General features: G+C 43.1%; 1 protein-coding gene across 2 annotated transcripts in view; it reads left to right on the forward strand.

Moving 5' to 3' along the window:
• The window catches only part of CACHD1 (cache domain containing 1), a 113,140-nt gene extending 92,538 nt beyond the window's left edge, over positions 1-20,602 (forward strand). Inside the window, exons 14-27 of one of the 2 annotated variants that reach the window (XM_055724520.1) lie at positions 758-900; positions 1,504-1,685; positions 3,307-3,417; positions 6,534-6,656; positions 8,797-8,896; positions 9,018-9,134; positions 10,523-10,683; positions 11,988-12,074; positions 12,295-12,411; positions 13,334-13,485; positions 14,224-14,385; positions 15,271-15,348; positions 16,284-16,385; positions 18,912-20,602. In XM_055724520.1, the coding sequence (XP_055580495.1) occupies positions 758-900; positions 1,504-1,685; positions 3,307-3,417; positions 6,534-6,656; positions 8,797-8,896; positions 9,018-9,134; positions 10,523-10,683; positions 11,988-12,074; positions 12,295-12,411; positions 13,334-13,485; positions 14,224-14,385; positions 15,271-15,348; positions 16,284-16,385; positions 18,912-19,150 (1,874 nt within the window). In that variant the 3' untranslated portion in view covers positions 19,151-20,602. Of the gene's footprint in view, positions 1-757; positions 901-1,503; positions 1,686-3,306; positions 3,418-6,533; positions 6,657-8,796; positions 8,897-9,017; positions 9,135-10,522; positions 10,684-11,987; positions 12,075-12,294; positions 12,412-13,333; positions 13,486-14,223; positions 14,386-15,240; positions 15,349-16,283; positions 16,386-18,911 lie in introns of those variants that run through there. The other variant, XM_055724521.1, reaches the window with a different exon arrangement.
• Positions 20,603-22,134: the final 1,532 nt, after the last annotated feature.

The raw sequence follows: 22,134 nt of genomic DNA on the forward strand, positions 1-22,134 counted from the left end.
ATATTCAGAAAAGACGTTCTTTGCAGCCTTCGGCCCTGCATTAATGTAATCATTTTTCTTTTTAAGAAGAAAAAGCTGTCTGGCATTGCAGTTTCTGCACAATGAAAATTTGCTTTCTACTCTGTTCTGAAAACTCACCCCAGACAGCTACACTTCTGGTGTAGCTCCCTCTTGTGTGCTTGTAATTCTCCATTTGTTTGTTATCTGTAACTGAAAGTGCTTGGTTCTGTTTTCCTCTGCTGTATTTAACCTAAACACGGATAATTAATTTCTTCTTCTTTAGCACAAAATCTTCTCTTAAGGGAAAACAGCATTTGTAATCTTTCAAAAAGTAGTAATTCAGAAATGGTTTAGACGTTGAGAGCAGGGGCACTAAAGCCTACCAAATCAGAGTAACTGGACTAACTTTGTCACTTCTGTATTTTGAAGCAAGAAAGATAGTTCATGTGCAACCTAAGTTTTGTGGGTGCCTGGGGAGGCAAGCTGTGCCGTAAGGGCTCTGGTTTGGCTCAGAAACTTGGTGTTTCTTGCCCTCGCTCACAGTCCGCCCGCGACCTGAGGAAACGGTGCACTTTGCACGCTCAGGAGTGGGAGACTGGAGGAACAGGCGGAGGAATGAAGAGCGCATCAGTGTAATTCCTTCCACGTGTCCTCAGCTAGGACGCCACGTCAGATGCCCTTCTGTGGTACAAATGCATTTACTATGCAATATGTGCAATTCGTTGGCCTTAACTTTCTCGTATTTTGCTATTTTTAGAAAGCCCTACAGTCATGCTCTCTGCGGGCAGCTTCTCTTCTCCTTACGAACATCTCAGCCAGCCCGAGACAAAGCGGATGGTGGAGCATTACACGGCGTACCTCAGCGACAACACGCGCCTGATTGCCAACCCTGGCCTCAAGGTATGTCCTTGGTGCTGACCACTCTGGTCAGCCCTGGAGACCCTGGTTTCCTCACGTCCCACGCCTTCACCCGGCGGGGAAGTACCTGCAACATTCACCTCCTGATGCTCAGGGGGTTATGGAGTGGTGGTTTGGAGTGGTATTCCCATGCTTGGAGAGTTGGCCAGGGCCTTCAAGGCACAGAATAGTGGAGAGGGAGAGAGGGGGCTTCTGCTGCAAGAGGGGGAAAAAAGTTGATAAGCAGCTATTGAAATAAACACTAGAAGAATTAAAGCTACAGTAAATTCTTAGTGGAAATGTCTTTGCATTCTTAGGCATATAAATGAGAATTTTCTATTTTGTGTGCAAGCACAGCAGTGTTTATATTTGCATGAAATAAAAAAGCAAACTCTAGAAGCTGCAGAGATAATGACAACGATATTTCATTATAATAAGCTTTTCCTTTGCTTGGAATGTGCCAGATCCGTCTGGTGTGAGACGACTTTAAACAAGTAATTGAGTTTAGATGATCTCCGATGGCTCTTTAGGAAACCCCGTGAGCAGCTTATTATCTTTTCATGCAAGTCTTAGAGGAACCCTGCTAGGTCTGCCTTTGTTTTGCAGTTCTCTGTCAGAAATGAAGTAATGGCTACCAGTCACGTCACAGATGAATGGATGACACAAATGGAAATGAGTAGCCTGAACAGTTACATTGTGCGCCGTTACATAGCAACCCCCAATGGGGTGCTCCGAATTTACCCCGGTTCCCTCATGGACAAAGCATTTGATCCCACCAGGAGACAATGGTGAGTTTTTAGGGTCCCGTTATCAAAGCTTTGGATAATCTTGGAGGGCAATAAGGAAGATATTTGGTATCGATTTCATAACCTGGGGTTTTTTTATGGCCAGCTAATGAACTATTTAACTGTAATTGTTTTCATCGTGGGTAAAAGACTCGGTGCTTAAATACAGCTAGTTAAAACCTTTATTGGTTCTAATTTCAACCCTTTTTAAGTGATGGTTTCTGTTTCATATCCCTCCTATGGCAGATGGGAATATAAATATTCAGGAAATTAGCATCTGCTTTAGGGATTAGCTAATTCGGGAGTGTTTTCAGCAACTTGTGCCATTTTTGGTTGTTTCTTTGTTTGTTTACAGTGGGTTTCCTGTCTAACGTAAAGTAGGAATTTGTTGGCTCGACTGTGCACTATTAATTAGATGCTAGCATCTGATTTGGGGAAGTATTTGTATACATTACAAATGAGAGCCTGAGACATGAGAGCGCTCTGGAGTGTGTTTCGACATCTGTGCTTTGTTGAAAGGAGCCAGCCAGGAGCTGCCACACTGTGAAAGCCACAAGCCAGCGCTGGGTCCAAACCCTCCAGCTCTGCGGGGAAGGGTCTGAATTGCTCCTGGCCTTGGTGATGCTGTAGCTCTCTTGACTCGGGTTTTCCCTGAAAAAATCATTGCCATAGCTACCGATCAGCTTTTCTTCAGGTTTTCTTCCTTTTTGTGTTATTTATGTTTTTGCATAAGATGATGAATTTTGCTTTTTTTCTTTTTTTTTCTTTTGTAGTAGAGATAAATGGGGTGCGTTCATATTGTAAACAAACTGAACGTACCTTTACAATCCCTTGTCTCCATTTTAAAAGCTCCCATATTATTTCCACTCTTGTTTTATTTAGGATTTGGGATTTGAGGTTTTTTGCTTTTACGTTTCACTGATTTTTTCAAGCTGTGGTTTTGAAAAAGCCTTCATATGCAGCATGAGATAGTGTCTTGGGTTTCATATAAAGCCAGATGGTAGCGTTTTTGAAAGAAGATGCAGGTAAAACACTAGAAATAAAGTAGAAGTCAGTTAAGCTGCTTGCACAGTGCTGTCTGGAGTCAGCTGAGTGTACTGGGGTAGGGAAAAGCGGAGTAACAGCTTTTTCTCACACAAAAATGTTGCCAGCACTGGAGTGTTTTATAAACTTTCTCATGACAGTAGAAAGATATTTGCTGTGACCGTGGCTTGCGTGTTTCTCAATTTTTGTGCATGAATTATGTCTACTATAGGATGTCATTTCTCCTCCGTTTGCAACATAGTAATTTTGCCAGTATTTGCTTTGCGTTTGAGACTCTGCTGGCATAAAGTCATGTGTTCTTCTGGGAAAAAAAGTCTAAAATTATATTAAACATATCCTGTGCAGAAGTAAGTTGAAGTTTTTAATGCAGTTGGATGTACTGAGGAACCATTTATTGGGCTAGTCTGTTTTAGGCCTGGGTCCTAATCACGCTTAGGTACTTGTTTAATATTAAGAAACATTGATTTGGTAGCATATCGTTCACAGTCTGCAGAATTCAGTGCCTGTCTGTATTTCTGCAAAATCAAGGATGCTGTCTTAAAGTTCACTAATGGTGAGCGTTTCTTTTGACTTCCCTCAGGTACTTGCATGCAGTGGCTAATCCAGGGCTAATTACCTTTACTGGTCCCTACTTAGATGTTGGAGGGGCTGGCTACGTCGTTACGATCAGTCACACAGTCCATTCTTCCAGGTAAGTGGTGCTTTGAGGTTTGTGTCAAATTAGAATACATCTTGAATTATCAAGATGTGCTTTGGGTAGGAGAGAAAAGTGCTGAGCAACTCATACGTACATGTTCAGGAAGTGAAAACCAAACCTGGTTTTAAAGTGCTTTTAGTGAAATTGTAATATAACATTCTGTAGAGTCAGTGGAAATAGTATATGGAAACACGGTGAAAAATCCACGTTATATGAATAGTTTATATTCTGTAACTTTACTGATAGATGAAGAATAACAGCATATAGAAGAAACAATGGTGAGAATGTGCTCCTGGATGACCATGAGATGAGCTGTCATGTGTACGAGGCAAAGACCTAGGAGAAGGAGAGGGACTGCTTCCGTTAGGCAGTCTGGGAGATGCTCTCTCTCTGCTGGTAGGCAAATAGTTTTTCATCAAGACTATTAATCTCTGGATTTCCTGAGGTTTACACTTCCACTGCTGAAGTTGCATGTACCAGTGTGACGTTAGGAAGGGAACAAGAAGTGAAAGCAGATACCTAACTGCAAGTAGAGGTCAGGCCACAAGACAGATTTAACGGAAGAGTTGTCCATACGCCAGGCACTGGCAGAGCACCTCACCTGGGCTGTTTAAATTCAGCCCTTCTGGACAGGCTTTCGGGAGAAGGAAGAACCACCTGAGGAGAAGCCTGTAAACCTTCAACTGCCCTTACAGGACTGCAGAAGACAAATCGGAGTGAAAACAGCGGCCGTGCCTTTGGGATCAAAACCCCACATACAGCTAAAGGGCCATCACAGCCATATGTTAATACAGTTAATATTGCCACCAGGAGAAGCGGACTCAGTCTCTCTATGATCATCGTGTCAGTACTGGAATGAGCTTTTCCTTGAGGACCAGACATTTATCTGTTTCAGAAGCTCCCTCCTGGCCAGGCCCCCAGCCTGAGGCTGAGGTTTGGTTTGAGATGTAGGATGTTTAAAGGAGGTCAGTTCACAGAACGTGTACTAAACCTTTCAATCACAAGCTCTCCCAAGTTTCAGAAATCGTAGTTACTCATTTTGTTTTTTACAGAGAGCCTTTTCTAAGGCTTTCACTGAGCATGTGGCTTCTGCGCACACTCTCAAACAGCCCGCTAGTACAAAGGTGACTTCTAATGTTGCGCTGGTAAATACCGATCACAAAGCCAGCAGAGCCCAGGACACCGCTTTTCTACTCTCCTCAGAGACATCTCAGCTTTGTTTGGGATTTCCCACCACAGGACATCTGCCTGTCTTTTTTGGCAGAAGTATTATCAGGCCTAACGCCTGTGTGGTGCTTCTCACAGAAGAATTTACTTAAGATAAATAAGCACTTTTGTAAGAAGAAAAGTGCAATTAATCAAACCTCTGATTTTTATCTGGTAAGAGATGGTTTAGTTAGGTTTAGGAACTTAAAGCTTATGTGGGTTATTAGAACATGATTAAAGAATGGTTAAACAAAATTTGGCAGATGTGAGTGTGATTCCTGGGTAAATATGACCTCTAGAAGCTTATAGTCACATGCGGTTATAATCCCCAAAGAAATCTTAGTTAAAAAAACCCCAGAGGGGTGGGGGAGGAATCAGTAGAGTTAATAGGCATGCTCGCATTAGAAACTGCTGTGTGGGTTTAAATAGCAACATTAGTTTATCTGGAACTGACGTTTACCTCTCATTCCCATTTTATGTATATCTTACTTCTTTTTTGGAGGCTGGGAATAGAAGATTCATGCAAGGAATTATTTAATGTAGCTTGCATCAGCAAACCAGAAGGAGTTAATGTTTAAAAATGAGCCTAAAATATTTACAGCGTTCCTAATGGCTTTTTGTCTGCTAGGACAGAGCAGAAACTTCATAGCTTGATGTCTTGTCACATACAGTTAAATGTGTCTGTGCTGCTTCACTGTCATCCTCTTTCCCATTCCTTCTCTGTGAAATGGATAATGCTAAAAATAAATCAAATCTGGGTTTTTAGATTCTGTGTTTTTAAATCTGCAAATTAGATTTGACTACATCTTCACTGTACCTCTATAAAAGCAAACAAACTTCAGTGCAGTAAACAGAGTTGGGTTTGTATCGATAAGGTCTCGCCAGCAGCCTCTACTTTGTGCAGTCCAGCTGTGCCATTCAGTATCTTCTTTTTCTAAACGTTTTTATTCCTATCTTCAGAGATAAAATTACTTAGGAAAGTACATTTTAAAAACCAGCAAGTCAAAGGTGTCTCCTTGGTCACCGGGATAAAGCCCACATAGGTGCGAAATAGCATGCCCTGCGATTTGAGGATGAGCTGAACGTTTAGCATCCTTCAGGGATGGGAGCTAACGTGGCCTGGCCGTGCCTTTGCAGTGCTGCGGGAAGCAAACCTTGAGAATTTGGGCGTTAGAAGTGGAGGAGTGACAGATTCCCTCGTCATCCGGTCCAGCCGCAGGCTACCGTACACCACCACATCATATCATCCATTTTCATAACCCACCCGAATAAATACGATTTTCCTCTATTTTCTGGCTGAAATTCGTAATCACTCTTACACTTTGGAATGTTAAGGATTTAGCAAAATGTTTGTGGCAGCTTCATAGTCAGGTCGTGATGCTGGGGGCTGAGCAGAGGAGCAGTGCAGAACATAACCCCCGCTGACGCGGTGGGGGTTCAGGTGCTGGGAGTGCAGGAGCTGCGTCCTGCGTTCATTTGTGCGGGTGGGGAATTTTTAGTCCTAATTTGTGTTGCCAAATACTGAATGTGTATAGGTGGTGGGGGTGTATGTAAGGGTCGAGGGAGAAGGGTCAGTTCTGGGGTGTGATCCAGTCCTGGGCTGGGTCCTGTCTCTTCCACATGCTGGTTGTAATGAGGTGCAATTTTTGTGGAGAGACTTCAGGAGTGGCAGCAAATAACTAACACTGTTAAGATGCTGTTCTCTCCCTTCACAGCTGCTCAGACTGTTGATTTAAACACAAGCGGGGTGAACTGAGCTTCAGTGTGGAGGTGTGGATTTGAGCTGGTCATTTATATGCCAGGGAAGCCAGTCTGCTTTTAAAGCAGGAAACTAAGTAATTAAAATAGTAATTATTAATACAGCCATGAAAGCCTTTTTCCTTTTTTTCCTCCCCTCTTTGCAGTGCACAGATGTCTTCAGGACATTCAGTGGCAGTAATGGGCATTGACTTCACCCTGCGATACTTCTACAAAGTTCTCATGGATCTGTTGCCAGTGTGTAACCAAGACGGAGGAAACAAAATCAGGTAAACCCTTCCTTCCAGGCAATAAATAGTTCAAGCCTTTTTTTTTTTTTTCTTCTTCCCTCTTTAACTGAAAGACCCAGAGGTACTTTTGGACTTAACTTACTCTAGGAATCTGTTACTTTCAGTGTATGTTCTCTTATTTCCACTAAAATTTGTACTACTTGTTCTCATAAAGATTATGTAGACTTTTTTTATTACTCAAGATCAAACTGTCATCAGCCAAGTAAACAGTCTGCAGGAATATGAAAACAGTAGATGACTGATATTTTTTTTCGGTTATATTTAGACTTCACTGAAATCCTGGGCAAAAAAAATGTTATGAACACATTTCCTATTCACTTCTGTTTGTTTTCATTTTACTTACTTGGTTACTGTGAGCATGTAATAATGATGTATCATCTCTATTTGTTTTAACTGTGGTTAATAAAATAAACTTTTGTTACGTTTTTCTCAGAAATATATAGCACAGCAATAGTCAGAAGTCTCAGAAGTATCTAATTTTATTTAGACTTACGTGTATCTTAATTGTTCCCCTTTACCCTTTTTTTTGAAAAATCACGTGGGAGGGGCAGAAGTAGACTCTGGTTTGAATCTAGAGTAAGTTACTAACATGGTTTGGGCATTGTTGTTGTTTCTTTGTTTTTAAACCTTAAATTTAGGAAGGGAAGTGGGTTTCTGTCATCCTCACAGTTCTTTTTTGATTTGGGTATTTTTTTATATATTTTATGGTGTACTAAAAAAAAAAAAAAAACAATCAGCATTTCTGGTTTGGCATTCCTTTCATTTCAGTTAAAAACTACTAATAGTCAATGGGGTCAGATGCTTTATTCTGTTTCTGCATTCCCGAAATGAGGAATTTCAAGCGTATTATTAAAAGTTTTGTTAGACATTTCTAATGTAGAAGCCGGATCTAATGCTTATGGCCTCTGTGTAAAATGCACGCAGGTATTAAGGGACAACTATTCTGTCTGGTAGGCGTTGGCATTTTGTTTTAGATGTATCTACTGAGCCTTTTCTCTCTGCAGTTATTCTGGGGTAGTCACGAGCCTACTCATTCTCCTGTTTCCTATAGCATCTTTCGGAAAAAAGAGAAAAAGCAACATCACTACATGAACTTCTAATGCAAAACCCAAACAGTTTGGGGCAGTAAAAAAAACCCCATCCAACTAAAAGTTTTAATGACTCCTTTGTGTACTTAAAGTGTGCGGTCCCATCTATCCTGTGCTGATTGCTTTACATTCTGTCTGCTGCCGCCCTCCGTGAGCCGATGTAAGTAGAACTTTACAGAGCAGACTGCCATGGGAATCGCAGGCTTTAACGCTGCCTGAAGTGCCCACCAGGCAGGAGGCCGGGGCAGTGGGGCAGCTACCCCACTGCGCTCTTCGGGAGCACGGAGTGGTCACATTAACCTCCTCCGTCTCCCTTCTGCGGCCACCGATTCTCTTGATCTTGGCACAGGCTGTGCTGTCCCCGGTGCCACTCGCTCCTACGCCTTCCCCAGCGCAGCTGTCTGCGGCTATGGAAACGGGAGATGCCAAAAACATTACGGATTAAAACCTCGCAGCACACTGCTTTCTAGATAAGGGCACGGATCTGACATCATTTCCCTGAGATCACACGGGAAACTAATGGGAAGAGCTGAAAAGGGAGAGGAAAGGTTGGGAAGGCTGAGAATGAAACAGGAGTGATTTATCTCTCTGTTTAAAATTGAATTCTAAAGCGGGAGGTCATTAATGGAGAGTGTGAAATCTCTGTTTAATTAGTAACGTAGTAGATTAATAAACTGTTAAAGCTTTCCAAGTTCATTATGCTTCATTTATTTCTGGATCTTCCTCAATCAGACAAGACAACGCACTGATCAGTTTTCCTTTCTGTTTCTAATCAGTTCCATTTTCAAGTCCTTAATGGTCCAGGCTTGTTGTAACAGTGACAGAGTTAAAAGCTTCAGGGAAATCCCCAACGTATTCTTTACAGATATTTTGCAGTGAATTTGTTTAATGTCCCTGTTATTTTAGTAAACAGAAGCCTTTAAAAATCCTTCCTCTAGCTGTACGTTTCCGATCATGTTTTATTTCACCGTGTTTCTCGAAAGCCCGAGGAGGTCTAATGGGAGGCTCTCCGCTTTGTTTGTTCTGGGCAGGTGCTTTATCATGGAGGACAGAGGGTACCTTGTGGCCCACCCAACGCTCATCGATCCCAAGGGACACGCACCGGTGGAGCAACAGCACATTACGCACAAGGTCTGGTTCCTTTTTGCGTGGGTTATTCCTACCTTTTCTAATTTTTGAGGTCTAAGGACTGCAGAGAAGCTGCTGTTCGTGTCTGACTTCAAAGGCGTAAAATCCTATGGTTTTTGCCTAGGAACCTCTGGTAGCAAATGACATTCTGAACCACCCAAACTTCGTCAAGAAAAACCTCTGCAACAGCTTCAGTGACAGAACAGTTCAGCGGTTTTATAAATTTAATACCAGCTTAGTGGTAAGTGTGTTTTTCTATTTTATTTTGCTTTTGAGCGTACTTTGGTTGGGTTGGGTTTCTTCTGGTGGAAACGCAAATGCTTGCCAGGATCCGCAGCTGAGGCTGGAAGCCAGCCTTCCGTGTGGATTGGCCTCCGTCCGCCCTCTCCAAACACAAATCAGCGATCTGGACTGCACAAGCTGTACTCGCACGAGGAGTCAGTTGACATACAAGGGATTACGGATGTGATCGCCGGCCAGCTGTGGTTGATGTCTGCAGAGTCTCATCCAGCATCATGAAAATAAGAGCGGGTCTCTGTTGTTAGGTGAGGACTTTCCAGCAGTAGTTGGGATTTTTTACTTTGGATCCTCTGACCTGACCTCTGGCTTCCCACTCTGACCAGTGTAACGTCCTCCTGTGACACGGGTAGTAAGGGTTTCTGATACCTTTTAGTTAGGTGTCCAGATAAATGGATTTACGGATGCAATGCACGTGAGCATTCACAGAGTAGTGTTTGTCAGACTGCAGTCTCTGGACACCTGAATGCCCTGCAGGCCCCACAGGTCATGTATGAGCTTCCTCCTGCGCTCAGCCATGCCAAGAGGTCTAAGCTAGGGGCTGTCCTCTCGCTGTGCCGTGAATGCTGGTCGCAGTGCCACAGATCAGCCCCTGCAGGATTACTCAGAAGTCGTTACACTCTGTGAGAGAAGCTGCTCTTTAAGTAATACTTTTCAATTATTACAGGGAGGAGAAGGTGGGATATGAGTGTCAAAACTATTTGAAAGTTATATCAGAATAGGTTGATTTATGTCAGGTAGGCTTAAACATTTTCCCCACACTTGAAATGCAAAATAGAAAGTGTACTACTGTAAAGGAAATTGTATAGGACAGAGCAAAAAATTAAGACGGTGGCATGCAAATAGGAACCAGGAATGAATCTGCCTACCAAATAGATCACAGCTGTACAGTGCTGTGGTGCATTTTTCTTACATGTGCCAGGAAGTTTTCCACAAGTTGTGATGGTGCCTTCCTGTCAGCACAGAGCCTCGTTGCGGAGGTCACCGATGGCTGGCACTGCAGGGTTGGGCTGGTGAGCGATGCGAAGGACTGAAACGTAATCTGCTGTTGACGGGATATCGGACTCAGTGCTGCTGCCACACCTCATAGTGTTTATAAGCTAAGCCTATTTTTTTCTATCTTCAGCAAAGTCTTTCCACCCAGCAGTGGCTTGGAAGCAAAGCTCAACAGCTGGATGAACAATTTTGTAAGCCTCGTATTTGTGAAGGTGGTGCTCCCGTGCATGTGTGTTCCCTCAGTTCTGTAGGTTTCCTTGGAAAAGGGAAGATGTCCCACTCCCTAAAACAACATATTTCTCGCTACACCATTGATACTATCTGTTTTTTACCTAGGGTGATCTGACAAACCTTGTGCACGGCAGTCACTGCTCCAAGTACAGGCTGACGAGAATCCCAGGCACCAACGCCTTCGTGGGAATTGTCAATGAGACCTGCGATTCACTCGCCTTCTGTGCCTGCAGTATGGTAGACAGACTCTGCCTCAACTGCCACAGGTGAGCAAGAGATTGGAAGTGAACGGGCTGGTCCAGGCATTTACTGCTTCCCTCTTTCTTGAGTCAAGGTTCATAAAAGCACATTTCTTTTATAAGCTAAATGAAAACATGCAGTGCAAAGCTGAAGTGAAAACAGAATAGTTACTTCACATGTGCTGTTTGTGAGAGGCGTGGTGTCTGTCGTGGTGTAACCTCAGCTGGCAGCTAAGTACCACACAGCTGCTCACTCACTGCCCCTGGCCCGGTGGCATGGGGAGGAGAATCGGAAAAAGGTAAAACCTGTGGTTTTAGTGGTTGAGTTAAGAACAGCTTAATAATGAAATAAAGTAAAAATAGTAAGAACAGCAACAGCAATAATAATTGTAATGAAGAGGCGAGGGAGAGGGAGGGATAAAATCCAAGAGGAAAAAACCCAAAAAACCCCACCCCAAGTGATGTACAATACAAGGGCTCACCCCCTGCTGACCGATGCCCAGCCAGTCCCTGAGCGGTGAATGATGGCTCCCAGCCAGCTCCCCCAGTTTATATACCGAGCATGACATCGTACGGCATGGACTAGCCCTTTGGCTAGTTTGGGTCAGCTGTCCTGGCCACGCTGCCTCCCGGCTCCCTGTGCAGGTGCTCGCTGGCTGGGCAGGGGGAGCCTGGCAAGCCCCTGAGCTAGAGCGAGCACTGCTCGGCCACAACTAAAACATCGGCGCGTTACCAACATTATTCTCATACTAAATCCAAAACCGGCGATGCGGAAGGAAATAAACTCTATCCTAGCCGAAAGCAGGACAGCGACATAGCATACCTCTAATCATTTGCCATATCATCAGTGTATTAAAGCACGGGTTGGTTGTTCTTGACGTGGTAAAAGACTGTGAGAGGTTCGGTTTCTCAGGGTCAGTTAGCTGTGGGTCAGGCCCTTTGTGCTGGCATATCGGTACCTGCGATTTTATGTGGATTGGTGTAGTTTTTGATTGAGGGGATTCTGGCGCTTGCAGGAGATTTTGCCTACGCCAGCATCGTTACATGTTTGTTGCACTGGCAAGCTGGATCTTTGTGTCTAGATCTGAGACTTGTCCAGCGGTTGTCTTCATTTGACCTTTCAGGGGATGGGTAACAGGCCAGAGAGGCGCTCTGATGGCATTGCCCTCAGGCCCAGTGCAGAACAGAGCGATCCCTGTGTTCCTGGGAGGACGAGAAAGGTTACTGAACAGCCTTCTCCGTGGTGAACGGCTGTTCCGGAGCTGCACTGAGGGGTTAAAATCATCCTGCAATGTCTGATGCATTTTTCTGTGTGTTTTCTGCCCCTGAAGAATGGAACAGAACGAATGCGAGTGCCCTTGTGAGTGCCCTCTGGAGGTGAATGAATGTACCGGCAACCTCACCAACGCCGAGAGCAGGTGAGAACCAGCCTCCTCCAAAAAGGCACAGCACGGTACAGAAGCTAATTAACAAAATTACTTGTTTGTTCATGCTAACGTACAGGTGATAGAGGATAGAATAGACAGTAATTTAAATATAATTAAGCAGATGATGTGTCATAGGTGAACATGATAGTTTTCCTTGATTGTGCTTTGACTATTTTTATAATACAAGGCTTTACTTTTTGCCCCGATGTAGGAATCCGAGTTGTGAAGTTCATCAGGAGCCAATGACTTTCACGGCAATCGATCCGAGCCTGCAGGATGCTCTCCCGCAGTGTATTAACACGCAGTGCAATCAGAGAACAGAGAGCGGGTAAAGTGGCGTTCTGCATCTATCGAGTTGTACCATCTTCTTGAAATAGTTCCATTAAAATAGCTCTTCCTTACACATTTTAGAGAGGGGGAAAAAAAAAAAGTGTGATGCCAGGATGAAATATTACAGCACAGAGCAATGACAATGGTGTGCTGCAGTGCAGAAACAGACCTCAGTATTCCCATTTGAGTCGCGTAACACCATTAATGGCAAACAAACGGCTTTCCCATCACGCTCTGTGACTCTCACATCCAAGGGCTGTACATGTGGAAGATTTGCTGTTGAAAGGACAATGAATTCTACCTTTTTGCAAAATGGATAGCGCTGATACATTTGTCCGCCTCCCAGAGAAATGTGTTCACAGAAAGTAGACGGAGCTTTGGTGGTGGTAACATTGGAGCACATTAGAGGTGGTAGCTGCATGTCCCTTCTGGTTTCCTGCTTCTCTGTTCTACTCCTGGCATTACGTAGAGAAGCTTGGGGGCTTATTTTTTGCTAGTTATGAGCAGTCTCCAGGGAGCTGAGATTGCTAGAACATGCCATGCTCTGACCAGACGTTCCAAATCCTTTCTTCCATCTTCCAAAGGAGTGCAGAAAAAGGGTGGAACTGTAGTCAGATTTCGCCATGCTGAGAAATGTCATGTTGGAGGCGTTATAAGTAGGTTGTTCTTTTGCTCAGGCTGAGGAACGGAGGAAAAAAGCAAAGCAAGCAGGCTTGGAGGATGCATACTGAAGATGCAGCTTCCCTGTATAACAACTTCCCTTGTGGCACTTAAGCATTTTAATGAGAAGCTTTTTGTGGCCAAATGTTATGTGCATGAGGGTTTATGGATGATTTTGGCCTCCCTCTGTCTTGCAGTTCTAAAACAGACTGAGCCATGTCAAATGAAAAGCAGTGAACGCTTTCCTTTTTAATTTTCAGGGATTGCTTTGGGGTGTTGGACTGCGAGTGGTGTATGGTAGACAGTGATGGGAAGACCCATCTGGACAAGTCCTATTGTGCCCCTCAGAAGGAATGCTTTGGCGGCATTGTGGGAGCAAAGAGCCCGTACGTGGATGACTTGGGAGCAATAGGTAACTCTGCCTTTCTGAACAGACGCTGCATTTAACTGTTTGTATTCAATAACATGCACTTTCAGTGTCAGAGCATGCTTCACGTGACATGTTTATCTCTTTCGCGAGTGGTGAATTAGCATAAATAGTGCATCAAGCAGTAAAGAGGTAGCATCAGGCCTGTTGTGAGTATCACGTTTTTGAAAATATCGATGTGTAGCTGCATGTTACAGAGTATGGAGACGGTGGGTTTGACATTGATAATGTGCAGCTGTGACCGTGAGCAAAGAAGTAAATAACTTTGAGGAAGTGTGAGAAGAAAGCCAGATGAGACAGAAACAAAGGAGGAGTGTGATCTCACCTCTGGAAGATGAGGAGGCAGCATGAACAGCAGAGAGTAGCCTATAGTGAACAGTGGCTGGGCACGTGGGTGGTAGACTTTGACCAATAATAAAGCTTTTAGCAGCGCGTGTGTGCAGGGTATAAACTTATAAAAGATGTAACTAAGGATAAAGGTCTTTGCTTCACCATCCTTGCAAAGTCCGTACCTCAGTCACCACAGGGTGTAGCTGTACGTTTGTGTCTTTAAGATATACCCCCTCTGAATTTCTTCAATTTAAAGTGTGCCGTCCTGTGTGTGCGCAGTTAAGCACCCAGAAAACCTTCAGGATCATCTCTGAATCTTGAGAGATGTTGATTTAAACCTTTCTGCAGAGCGTTAATGGGTGGTTTTCCTCTGTTTTGTCCCTTTTGATTTAGGAGATGAGGTAATCACTCTGAACATGATCAAAAGTGCACCGGTTGGCCCGGTGGCTGGAGGCATTATGGGCTGCATTATGGTGCTTGTCCTAGCAGTATACGCATATCGCCACCAGATACATCGGAGGAGTCACCAGCACATGTCACCTTTGGCTGCCCAGGGTGAGCTGATAACTCTTGAGAGAGAAATAGTAGGGTGGGCGTTAAAAAAAAACCAACAAACCAAGAACCAGAACCAAACACACACACCCCCAAAACTAAGCAAACAAAAAAATCCAAACCCTCTTTCTTTGGTTTTGTTTCAATGCTTCAGCCCATTTTATTTCCCTTTTGCCAACTCTTATAGTCAAGTCTTATCCCGGGTGCTTTGTGCACTCTCCTTGGTGCAGCCAGACCTGCTGCCGCCTGAGGAGAGCCTGCCCAAAAACCTGAACATGCTGTTCTTGTCAGGAAGCTGAAGTTACACTTTTTGTAGAGCTGCAATGATAAGCCCAGCTTCACAGCTTTCCGGGCCTTGTCACAGCATGCCAGTTGTGTATTTCTGCACAAGGGCGGTGCTTTGGGGAGTATTACAGTTTTCACACCTTTTCTGCTTGGGCTGTTTGGGACGTGTCTTTTCTTTAACTTGTGTTTCCCGTTTTTGGTCTGTGTGATGTTTATGGAGTATCCATACATAGATAAAACCGCTGAAGTCTGAGAGACAGAACTGTTTGGGAGAAAGGGTACTGGTAGAAAGATACAGAGGGTGAGAAGTGTGATCAAGGCTAGTTACCTCTATATTTGATTGTATCCTGGCTCCGTTTTGAATCAGTTAACTTTCTTCAGAACTTGAAAGCCTGTTCCTTTCAGGGGGAGGTGAGCTGTGATGTTTTCCTGGTATCCCTAGCCCCATCTATCTTGGGAAAAGAGCACACGAAGCTCAGACTGCATGTCCTCACACAGTAACACAGAATGCTTCCACTATATTACCAGGGTGACAGCCGTTAGTAAGATGATCCAAAATTTTTCTCTTAACAGTTGCATTTTTCTGTTTGTAATGGTGTGTAGAAATGTCAGTGCGTATGTCGAACCTGGAAAATGATAGGGACGAGAGAGACGACGACAGCCATGAAGACAGAGGAATCAGTGAGTACCAAATCACTTTGCTGGGGGGTGGGATGGGGGAGATTAAATGAGCCTTTTTTTTTTCTTGATACGCTAGTATTAAAAATATGTGAGGAAGCCCTGTGCTGATTAGCAGTAGAAAGTGACAGCACAGCATTTTAACTTAAGCTGTAGCTTCTGGTGCACCTTTTTTTTTCATGCTGAAAAATTACATTTTTTTATGTGGAGGAGGTTTGTCCCTGATGCCCCCCCATCATGACCACTTCCAGAAATAGTTCTGATGAGCTTAAAAATTGCAATTGTGACGGTACAGGGTATGGAAAACTCTTACCTGTGGTCAGCCTTGGAAAGCAGGGGCCCAGGCTGGCATGTACGCTCAACACATGGTAGCAGTAAATTTTATTTGCTTTGATCTGGGATGCTTGTACTTCTTTACTGTTGAGTAAAAACGGCACTTTGCATACGATTACCGGTGTACTGTAAGATGAGCTGGTGCACCTAAATTGGGTCAGACCAGATCCCTTGTCTCTGGGCCCTCACTAAAGCAGAATTAAAACAATACCCAAGATTTGAAACTGTGTCAACACTCAAAGATCGAAAACCAAGCATATCTGCGTCTCATGGCTTGCATCTACTGCTTCTCCAAGTCCTTTTTAGTTTCCAGTCAGCTTTCAGTGCTGCCACAGGTTCTTTAGCATTGGTACAGTAATTCTCTAACTTCTGTTAATCCAAGCAGATGAGGTGAATGAGTTCGACTGGATCTTCATCTATTCCACACTTAAACAGCATCTCTTTACTCCTACTCCTCTGTCGCTTGACAGTCTTCTTAAAAGGAGTAGTATTTGAGAAGAACTAGTTTGCAGAAAGCCTGTTCCCCTGTGCCTGATTTGTCCCACTGATACAATTCAGTAAAGGCACTTTCTTTAAAACCAGTTCTGTGTTTTTCTCTCTCCCAGTTAGTAACACTCGATTTATAGCAGCGGTAATAGAGCGGCACGCTCACAGCCCTGAACGAAGACGCCGGTACTGGGGGCGATCGGGAACAGAAAGCGACCACGGTAAGACCTTGAACCACTGCCCTGGCCCCAGGCTAATCATTGTGGTTACTTGGTTTCCTTCGTATATCTGGCACGTTGCAGATAAGGCTGCTAAAACCAGAGTAAAACAAAAACCTTTGCTCCTTATTGCTTCACAGTTAAACAGTTTTGACACCCTTCAGCAGATGACGCTGCCCAGCGAGGGAGCTGGCTTTCTCAGAGTGGTACTGTAGCAGCAGCTGAGTGCCGTGCGCCTCCTGGCTGGCTCTGGGTTCTGCCAGCTTCGCTGGGTGACCGGAATTCAGACCGACAGAAATGGTGCTACATTTACCACGCTCCTTTTCCGCTGCCAGCCCTAACAATCCACATGTTCAGTTGAGACCATGGACCTCTCCTACCGAACGAGAGAAGGAAAATCCCTTGCACCCAAGTCAGCATCTCTGCTGCTCTTCTCTTTGATGTGACATACACATCTTTCATAAAGTTCTAGCAGCACATGCTGGACGCCTGCGTTTGCTGGGGTAAAGCAAGCAGGGATTTAGAGACCGGGTGCTGCCTCTGTTGCACAGCCAGTCCATAGCATCACCGCAGAGGATCTCTTACGTCTCCTTTAAGCAAGTAATGATCAATGTTAACTGCGTACATGTATAGTGATGAAGGGGGTTCAGCCATATATGTCTGCCACGCACACACACTTCAACCCTGTTTAGGTTGAGGGACTTTTGATATGTCTGTCGTGCCCTGAGACTAAGTCGTCTTAAATCCTGAAAGCTGTTAGAAGGGTGTAATGCTGTTGACTCATGAAGAGTCTTAATATAAATTAAGAGGAGGGTTAGACAAGGCAGTCTGCCACAGATGTCAGCTCTAGCTGCCTGGGGTAGTGGCTGGATATGTTACAGCAGACCTGTTCAATTATTAAGACAGTGGTTGCAGTAATGGAATTGCTGAGAGACTGGCAATCGGAAGGCCAAAGCCTTGGAGCGTCGCTGAACAGATGTCTGAGAGGCAATCTTGCTCTGCGAGGAATTACCCTGGATTTGGGGTCAGATTACCTGTGCTGAGGCAGATTTGCTAGACTAATGCTCCTTTTGCTCCATTTTTTGTAGACCTAGCAAATCCTTCCCATCTTTCTAGTCAACGTGTCAGGGTTAGCAGGGTAACTGTCTACCTATTTCTGAAATGTCTGCTTCTATGTTTAGTTTCTGTAATTCCATCTTCTTCAAAGGGCTGCCCAGTCTTCTTCCCCAGTTCCTCTCTGCCAGCTAGAAGCCATGACTCAGGCCATGGCAAGTGAGAACCAGCTGTGGGTACTTAGCCCGGTATTTTTAACACATTTTTTTTAGGTGTCTCAAGCTGAAAACCTGACTGAGATGCTTAGAAGCGCTAGTGTTTTTTCAGTTCTTAGCCAAAGTTTTCTGAGAAGGATTATTTTTCTAATGAAAGCAAGATCTTTTTCCTTTTTAAATTTCATTTTTTTTTTTTTTGCATTTAGAAATACTGAGGTGGTTTTGTTTGTACCGCAGACTGATTTTGGGTGGTAACAGCTGGTTCCAGTGGTAAATTCAAATCTCATAGTAACTACCAGCACCTGCTTCAAAAGAAACAGAAAATGTCTGAGGGGCCTGTTACAAGACAGCTTCCTCGCTGAGAAAGCACAATTTTGTCTTGCAAAGGTTAGCTGTTAGCTTCCTAGTGACACAATTTCCTTAGGATATCCAGTGAATATGTCTTATTATGCCTATAGACAGCTGACCTAGGTTTGTTCTCCAGGAGCAGATACTTTAGCCACAGGAGAGCCTTGAGTTAGTTGTGCTGTGTGCGCGTGCTTAGCTGCAAGCATCAGCGCTGTTCGGCTTAACGGACCTGCTGTGTGAAACGCCTCCCATGTGGATTCAATAGATTTCCTTAACTGTGTGGAAAGCTCACCAGCATTAAAAACATATGCTTGTTTTTTTGCAAATAAGAGGTGAAAAGTGCTCTTTTCCTTTTAAAAATATAATACTGTGATTGTAAGGATGATGTGAAGAAGTTTTGCTGCTTCCAGATACGATAGCTGGCAGTCCTTCCTAGCAAAGTGTAGCTTGATAGGAACAGAGGTAACAGCAGTAGAACCCGCCTGTTTCTTGTCTCTTTGTAAAAATTCAATAATATCTGAAAAGATACCACCCCCAAAAAAAGAATAATTTGTTTTTAAAATCAGTGCTAGCAATCCTGCCATAACAAACTGTTGAACATGTGAGTGTGTTTTACTGTTTGGGGTGGTACAGACCACAGGTCCCCAAAGTCCATAAACAAAGGCGGCAACAGGGAAAGGGATCCATTATGAACTTACAGGAGAGGGTGGTTTTGTTTTTTTCTTTTTCTGTGAATTAAGGAAAATTGTTTTATTCTCTATAAAGCACTGCCTGTGTCTGATTCCATGAAGGGTGCAGCAGTCAGCACTGTGGAATATTGACCTCTTAGTCTTGCTTTTAATTCTTTGCCCTGCTGATTTCTTTGATATATTTATATATATTTATTTTGTAATATTTATGTTTAATACTCTAGGTTACAGCACTATGAGCCCTCAAGAAGACAGTGAAAACCCTCCATGCAACAATGACCCGTTGTCAGCTGGTGTTGATGTTGGAAACCACGACGAAGACTTAGACCTGGACACACCGCCTCAGACAGCTGCCCTGTTGAGTCACAAGTTTCACCACTACCGGTTGCACCACCCAACTCTTCACCACAGCCACCACTTACAGGCTGCAGTCACGGTACACACTGTGGATGCAGAATGCTAATGAACAACGACAAAAGAAACCGAACTTGTGAACAATGATCCATGCGGCAACGGGCAGCTTGGTTTCTGTGCTTTTCACCAGGAACGATTGAACTAACTTCCTGAGCAAACTGTTAGGTATAAAAGCTTTACATTTTTATAAATGTAAGGTTGGCTCTGAAATGAAAGGGAAACGTGCTTGATGAATGGACCTGACATAACATTTAATAAAATGGAGCAGGAGGCACGTTAGATCTCCAGGACCAGGGACGCAAGTTTATACAGCAGCTGAAGCTTTGGAAGCCCTGTTATGCTGAGCCCAGAGGGGAGAGAGCGCTTAAAAGAGCCAGAGATGATTTGGTTTCCTTAACTGGAAGAGCAGAAATCTGTGCAGCTGAAGACTAAGAAGTGGCGGGGGGGGGGGGTGGGGGGATGGGTGGAGGGAAGGCTGTTGGTTTCTCTGCGGTTTCTCTTGCGCATGGAAAGTTCACTCCTCCGACAATTGCTGTATGGAACCTGGGACAATGCATCTCAAGATTTTTAAGTAAAGGATTATTTTTCTACTATTTATTGAACTTGAAACTTTGGGGGGAGGGAGGGGAGAAAACATGTTAGCAATTCTCAGCAACTACCACATATATTCTGTGATGGTGAAGTGGTTCTTCTGAGGAAGACATCTGTTTCTTATTAGCTGATACTCATCCACTGCCCCACTCTGCAAAAGGGAAAATGAAGAAGTCGTTTCTGACGTGTTTACATTATGAATGCTTTCTTTTCCACAATTGTTTTCTGTAAATATTACAACCTGATTTATATTACAGTATTTTCTTCCTGTTTGCAGAGGAGAAATCCTGTACTCCATTGCTAAAATTCTGATAATTCTGCCCATAAACCTCTCCATCTTCAGCCTCTTTGATCTTCCTTAAAGGTCTCCTGTGTGAAAGTAATAAAGAATTTATTTAGCATTAGTTACCAGATAATTCCAAATGAAATCTCTACCATTCTTCTGTTTCCTTAGGACACTGTCAAGATTGGAAGTAGGGATAAACCAGTGTTTTGTAAAACTTGGGTTACTGTGGAAGATATCTTTTTGAAATCATAATTATAAGCTGCTGTTTGTCTGGAATTTAACATTGCTTGGTAATTCAAACACAGATTAATCAATCTGTCTACAACACAGGGCATCATAATTATAAATTAGTTTTAAATCACAGTGTTGTATTTTAGATTCACAGTTTTTGATTACAATGATATAAAACCATTCTTGCACTGTGCATATGATAAACATCCATTTATATGTAGTTTTTTAAAAAAATCACTTGTTTTAATTAATATGGTACTTAATACTGTAATATGTAAAAAATTGGTTCTTTAAACAGTACGGTAAAATAACTGTATGTGTGATATCAGGATACCCCTTTATACTATGTATAAAATTAAAATCTCTAGTGAAATAAACTGTATATAAAGTATAGTTCTGTGGATAACTGGCTAGATTGAAATTGTTCTATCTCTGTTCCTTTAGTTTTCTGGCTGAATGAGTGCTATAACAGGAATGAAACATTTGGTCAGGTTCCTATAGTTTTGATCAACAATCTTGAAAGGTCTAAACTTCACATGTAAATGACAGTATTGATGTGTTTTAAAGCTTTTTTTCCTTTGCCTGTTGGCCATTATTTGGGAAATGAACATTTCTGGGAGTGGTCAGCCACTGCATAGACTCGCCAAAGCCAGTAATTGGTTTGGATTTTTTCTTTCTTACGTGCTACTGAAAACCTGAAAAATTGGTTGCACTGGGTTTGCCATTCTGCTGTGGTTGTGAGGATTGGGTTGTGGGTTTTTGCTGACCAGACAGCTGTAGATATCTATTAAGCACTGCTTTGTGCTCTCAAAGGTCCGAATCTGACGCCCTGTAACACTTTCTGGGTCACTTTCTGTAGAGCCACTTACTAGAATTTCTAATTTTGAATCCAGAATAATGCTGGGTTTTGAATAATGGACAAACTGGCTGTTTCATCAGGTTTGCTTTTAGAAGAAAATGCATTATTTTGTTATTACTGCTCGACCAAAGAACAACATACAGAGCCAAGAAGCAGAATTTTTAAGCATGATGGGAAAATAGCTTTCAGTGTTGAAACTGTTCAACTGTATGTAAGTTTTAATAACAGTTTAAGTGAAACATTGAATGAGGTGCTTTGTTGATTTCCTAGTCCTATAGAACTCATAAAGGTGTTCTCACTGAAATTCAGAGGTAAGTGAGATTTGAAGTTCTAGCTAGGACTGTATGTGTTTGACTCTGAAGGTATTGTAGAAGCTGGAATTCAACCAAAAGCTGTTGCCACAAGACAAAAGTGTCTCTAGGATTTAATGACTTGTAAAGTGGAATTTGAATTGTATTTGGCCCATCCACGTACATACGAAGGTATCTCACTATGCAGCAGAGTTCTTGAACTTGAGTATTTGCTCCCCAGTTGTAATTTGTCAAGCAACATTAGAATAGTTTCTTTGCTTATAAAATAATATAAACGGAAAGAAAGAAAAACACACCTTTGGCTTGATCTGCACCTGCCTGCCTGCTCTGGTGCTGATATTAATTTAAACCAGATAAAGGCCATGGAGCACATTTGTGGTGAGAGGCCAGTCATTAAGCCCAGCTCTAATTAAACTACAGTGTTAAACACAGCTTGTATGTATACATCTATTAACCTACGCTGGCATACTCTGTACTATGTTTTTACAGTGGGAGAAACCATTTTTGTTCAAAACGTATCAGAAAGTAACATGAATAAGCACATACCTTGTAAAATGCAATAATGTTAATTACTTTAACGACAGTACCATCTCAGCAGAGAGAGCTTTTCTGTTGTTCTTCGCAGTATGTGCTGGGCAGAAAACGCTTGCAGTGCTCTGTTGCAGCCCTGCCAGAAATTCAGCCAAGTGCTGCAGAACACCTCTCTTTAAACAGCTATCAAAAGTGGCAGCGATCAGCCCCCCTTGCTTTTACCT

Source organism: Falco cherrug, chromosome 12 (genome assembly GCF_023634085.1).
Source record: "Falco cherrug isolate bFalChe1 chromosome 12, bFalChe1.pri, whole genome shotgun sequence".
NCBI lineage: Eukaryota > Metazoa > Chordata > Aves > Falconiformes > Falconidae > Falco > Falco cherrug.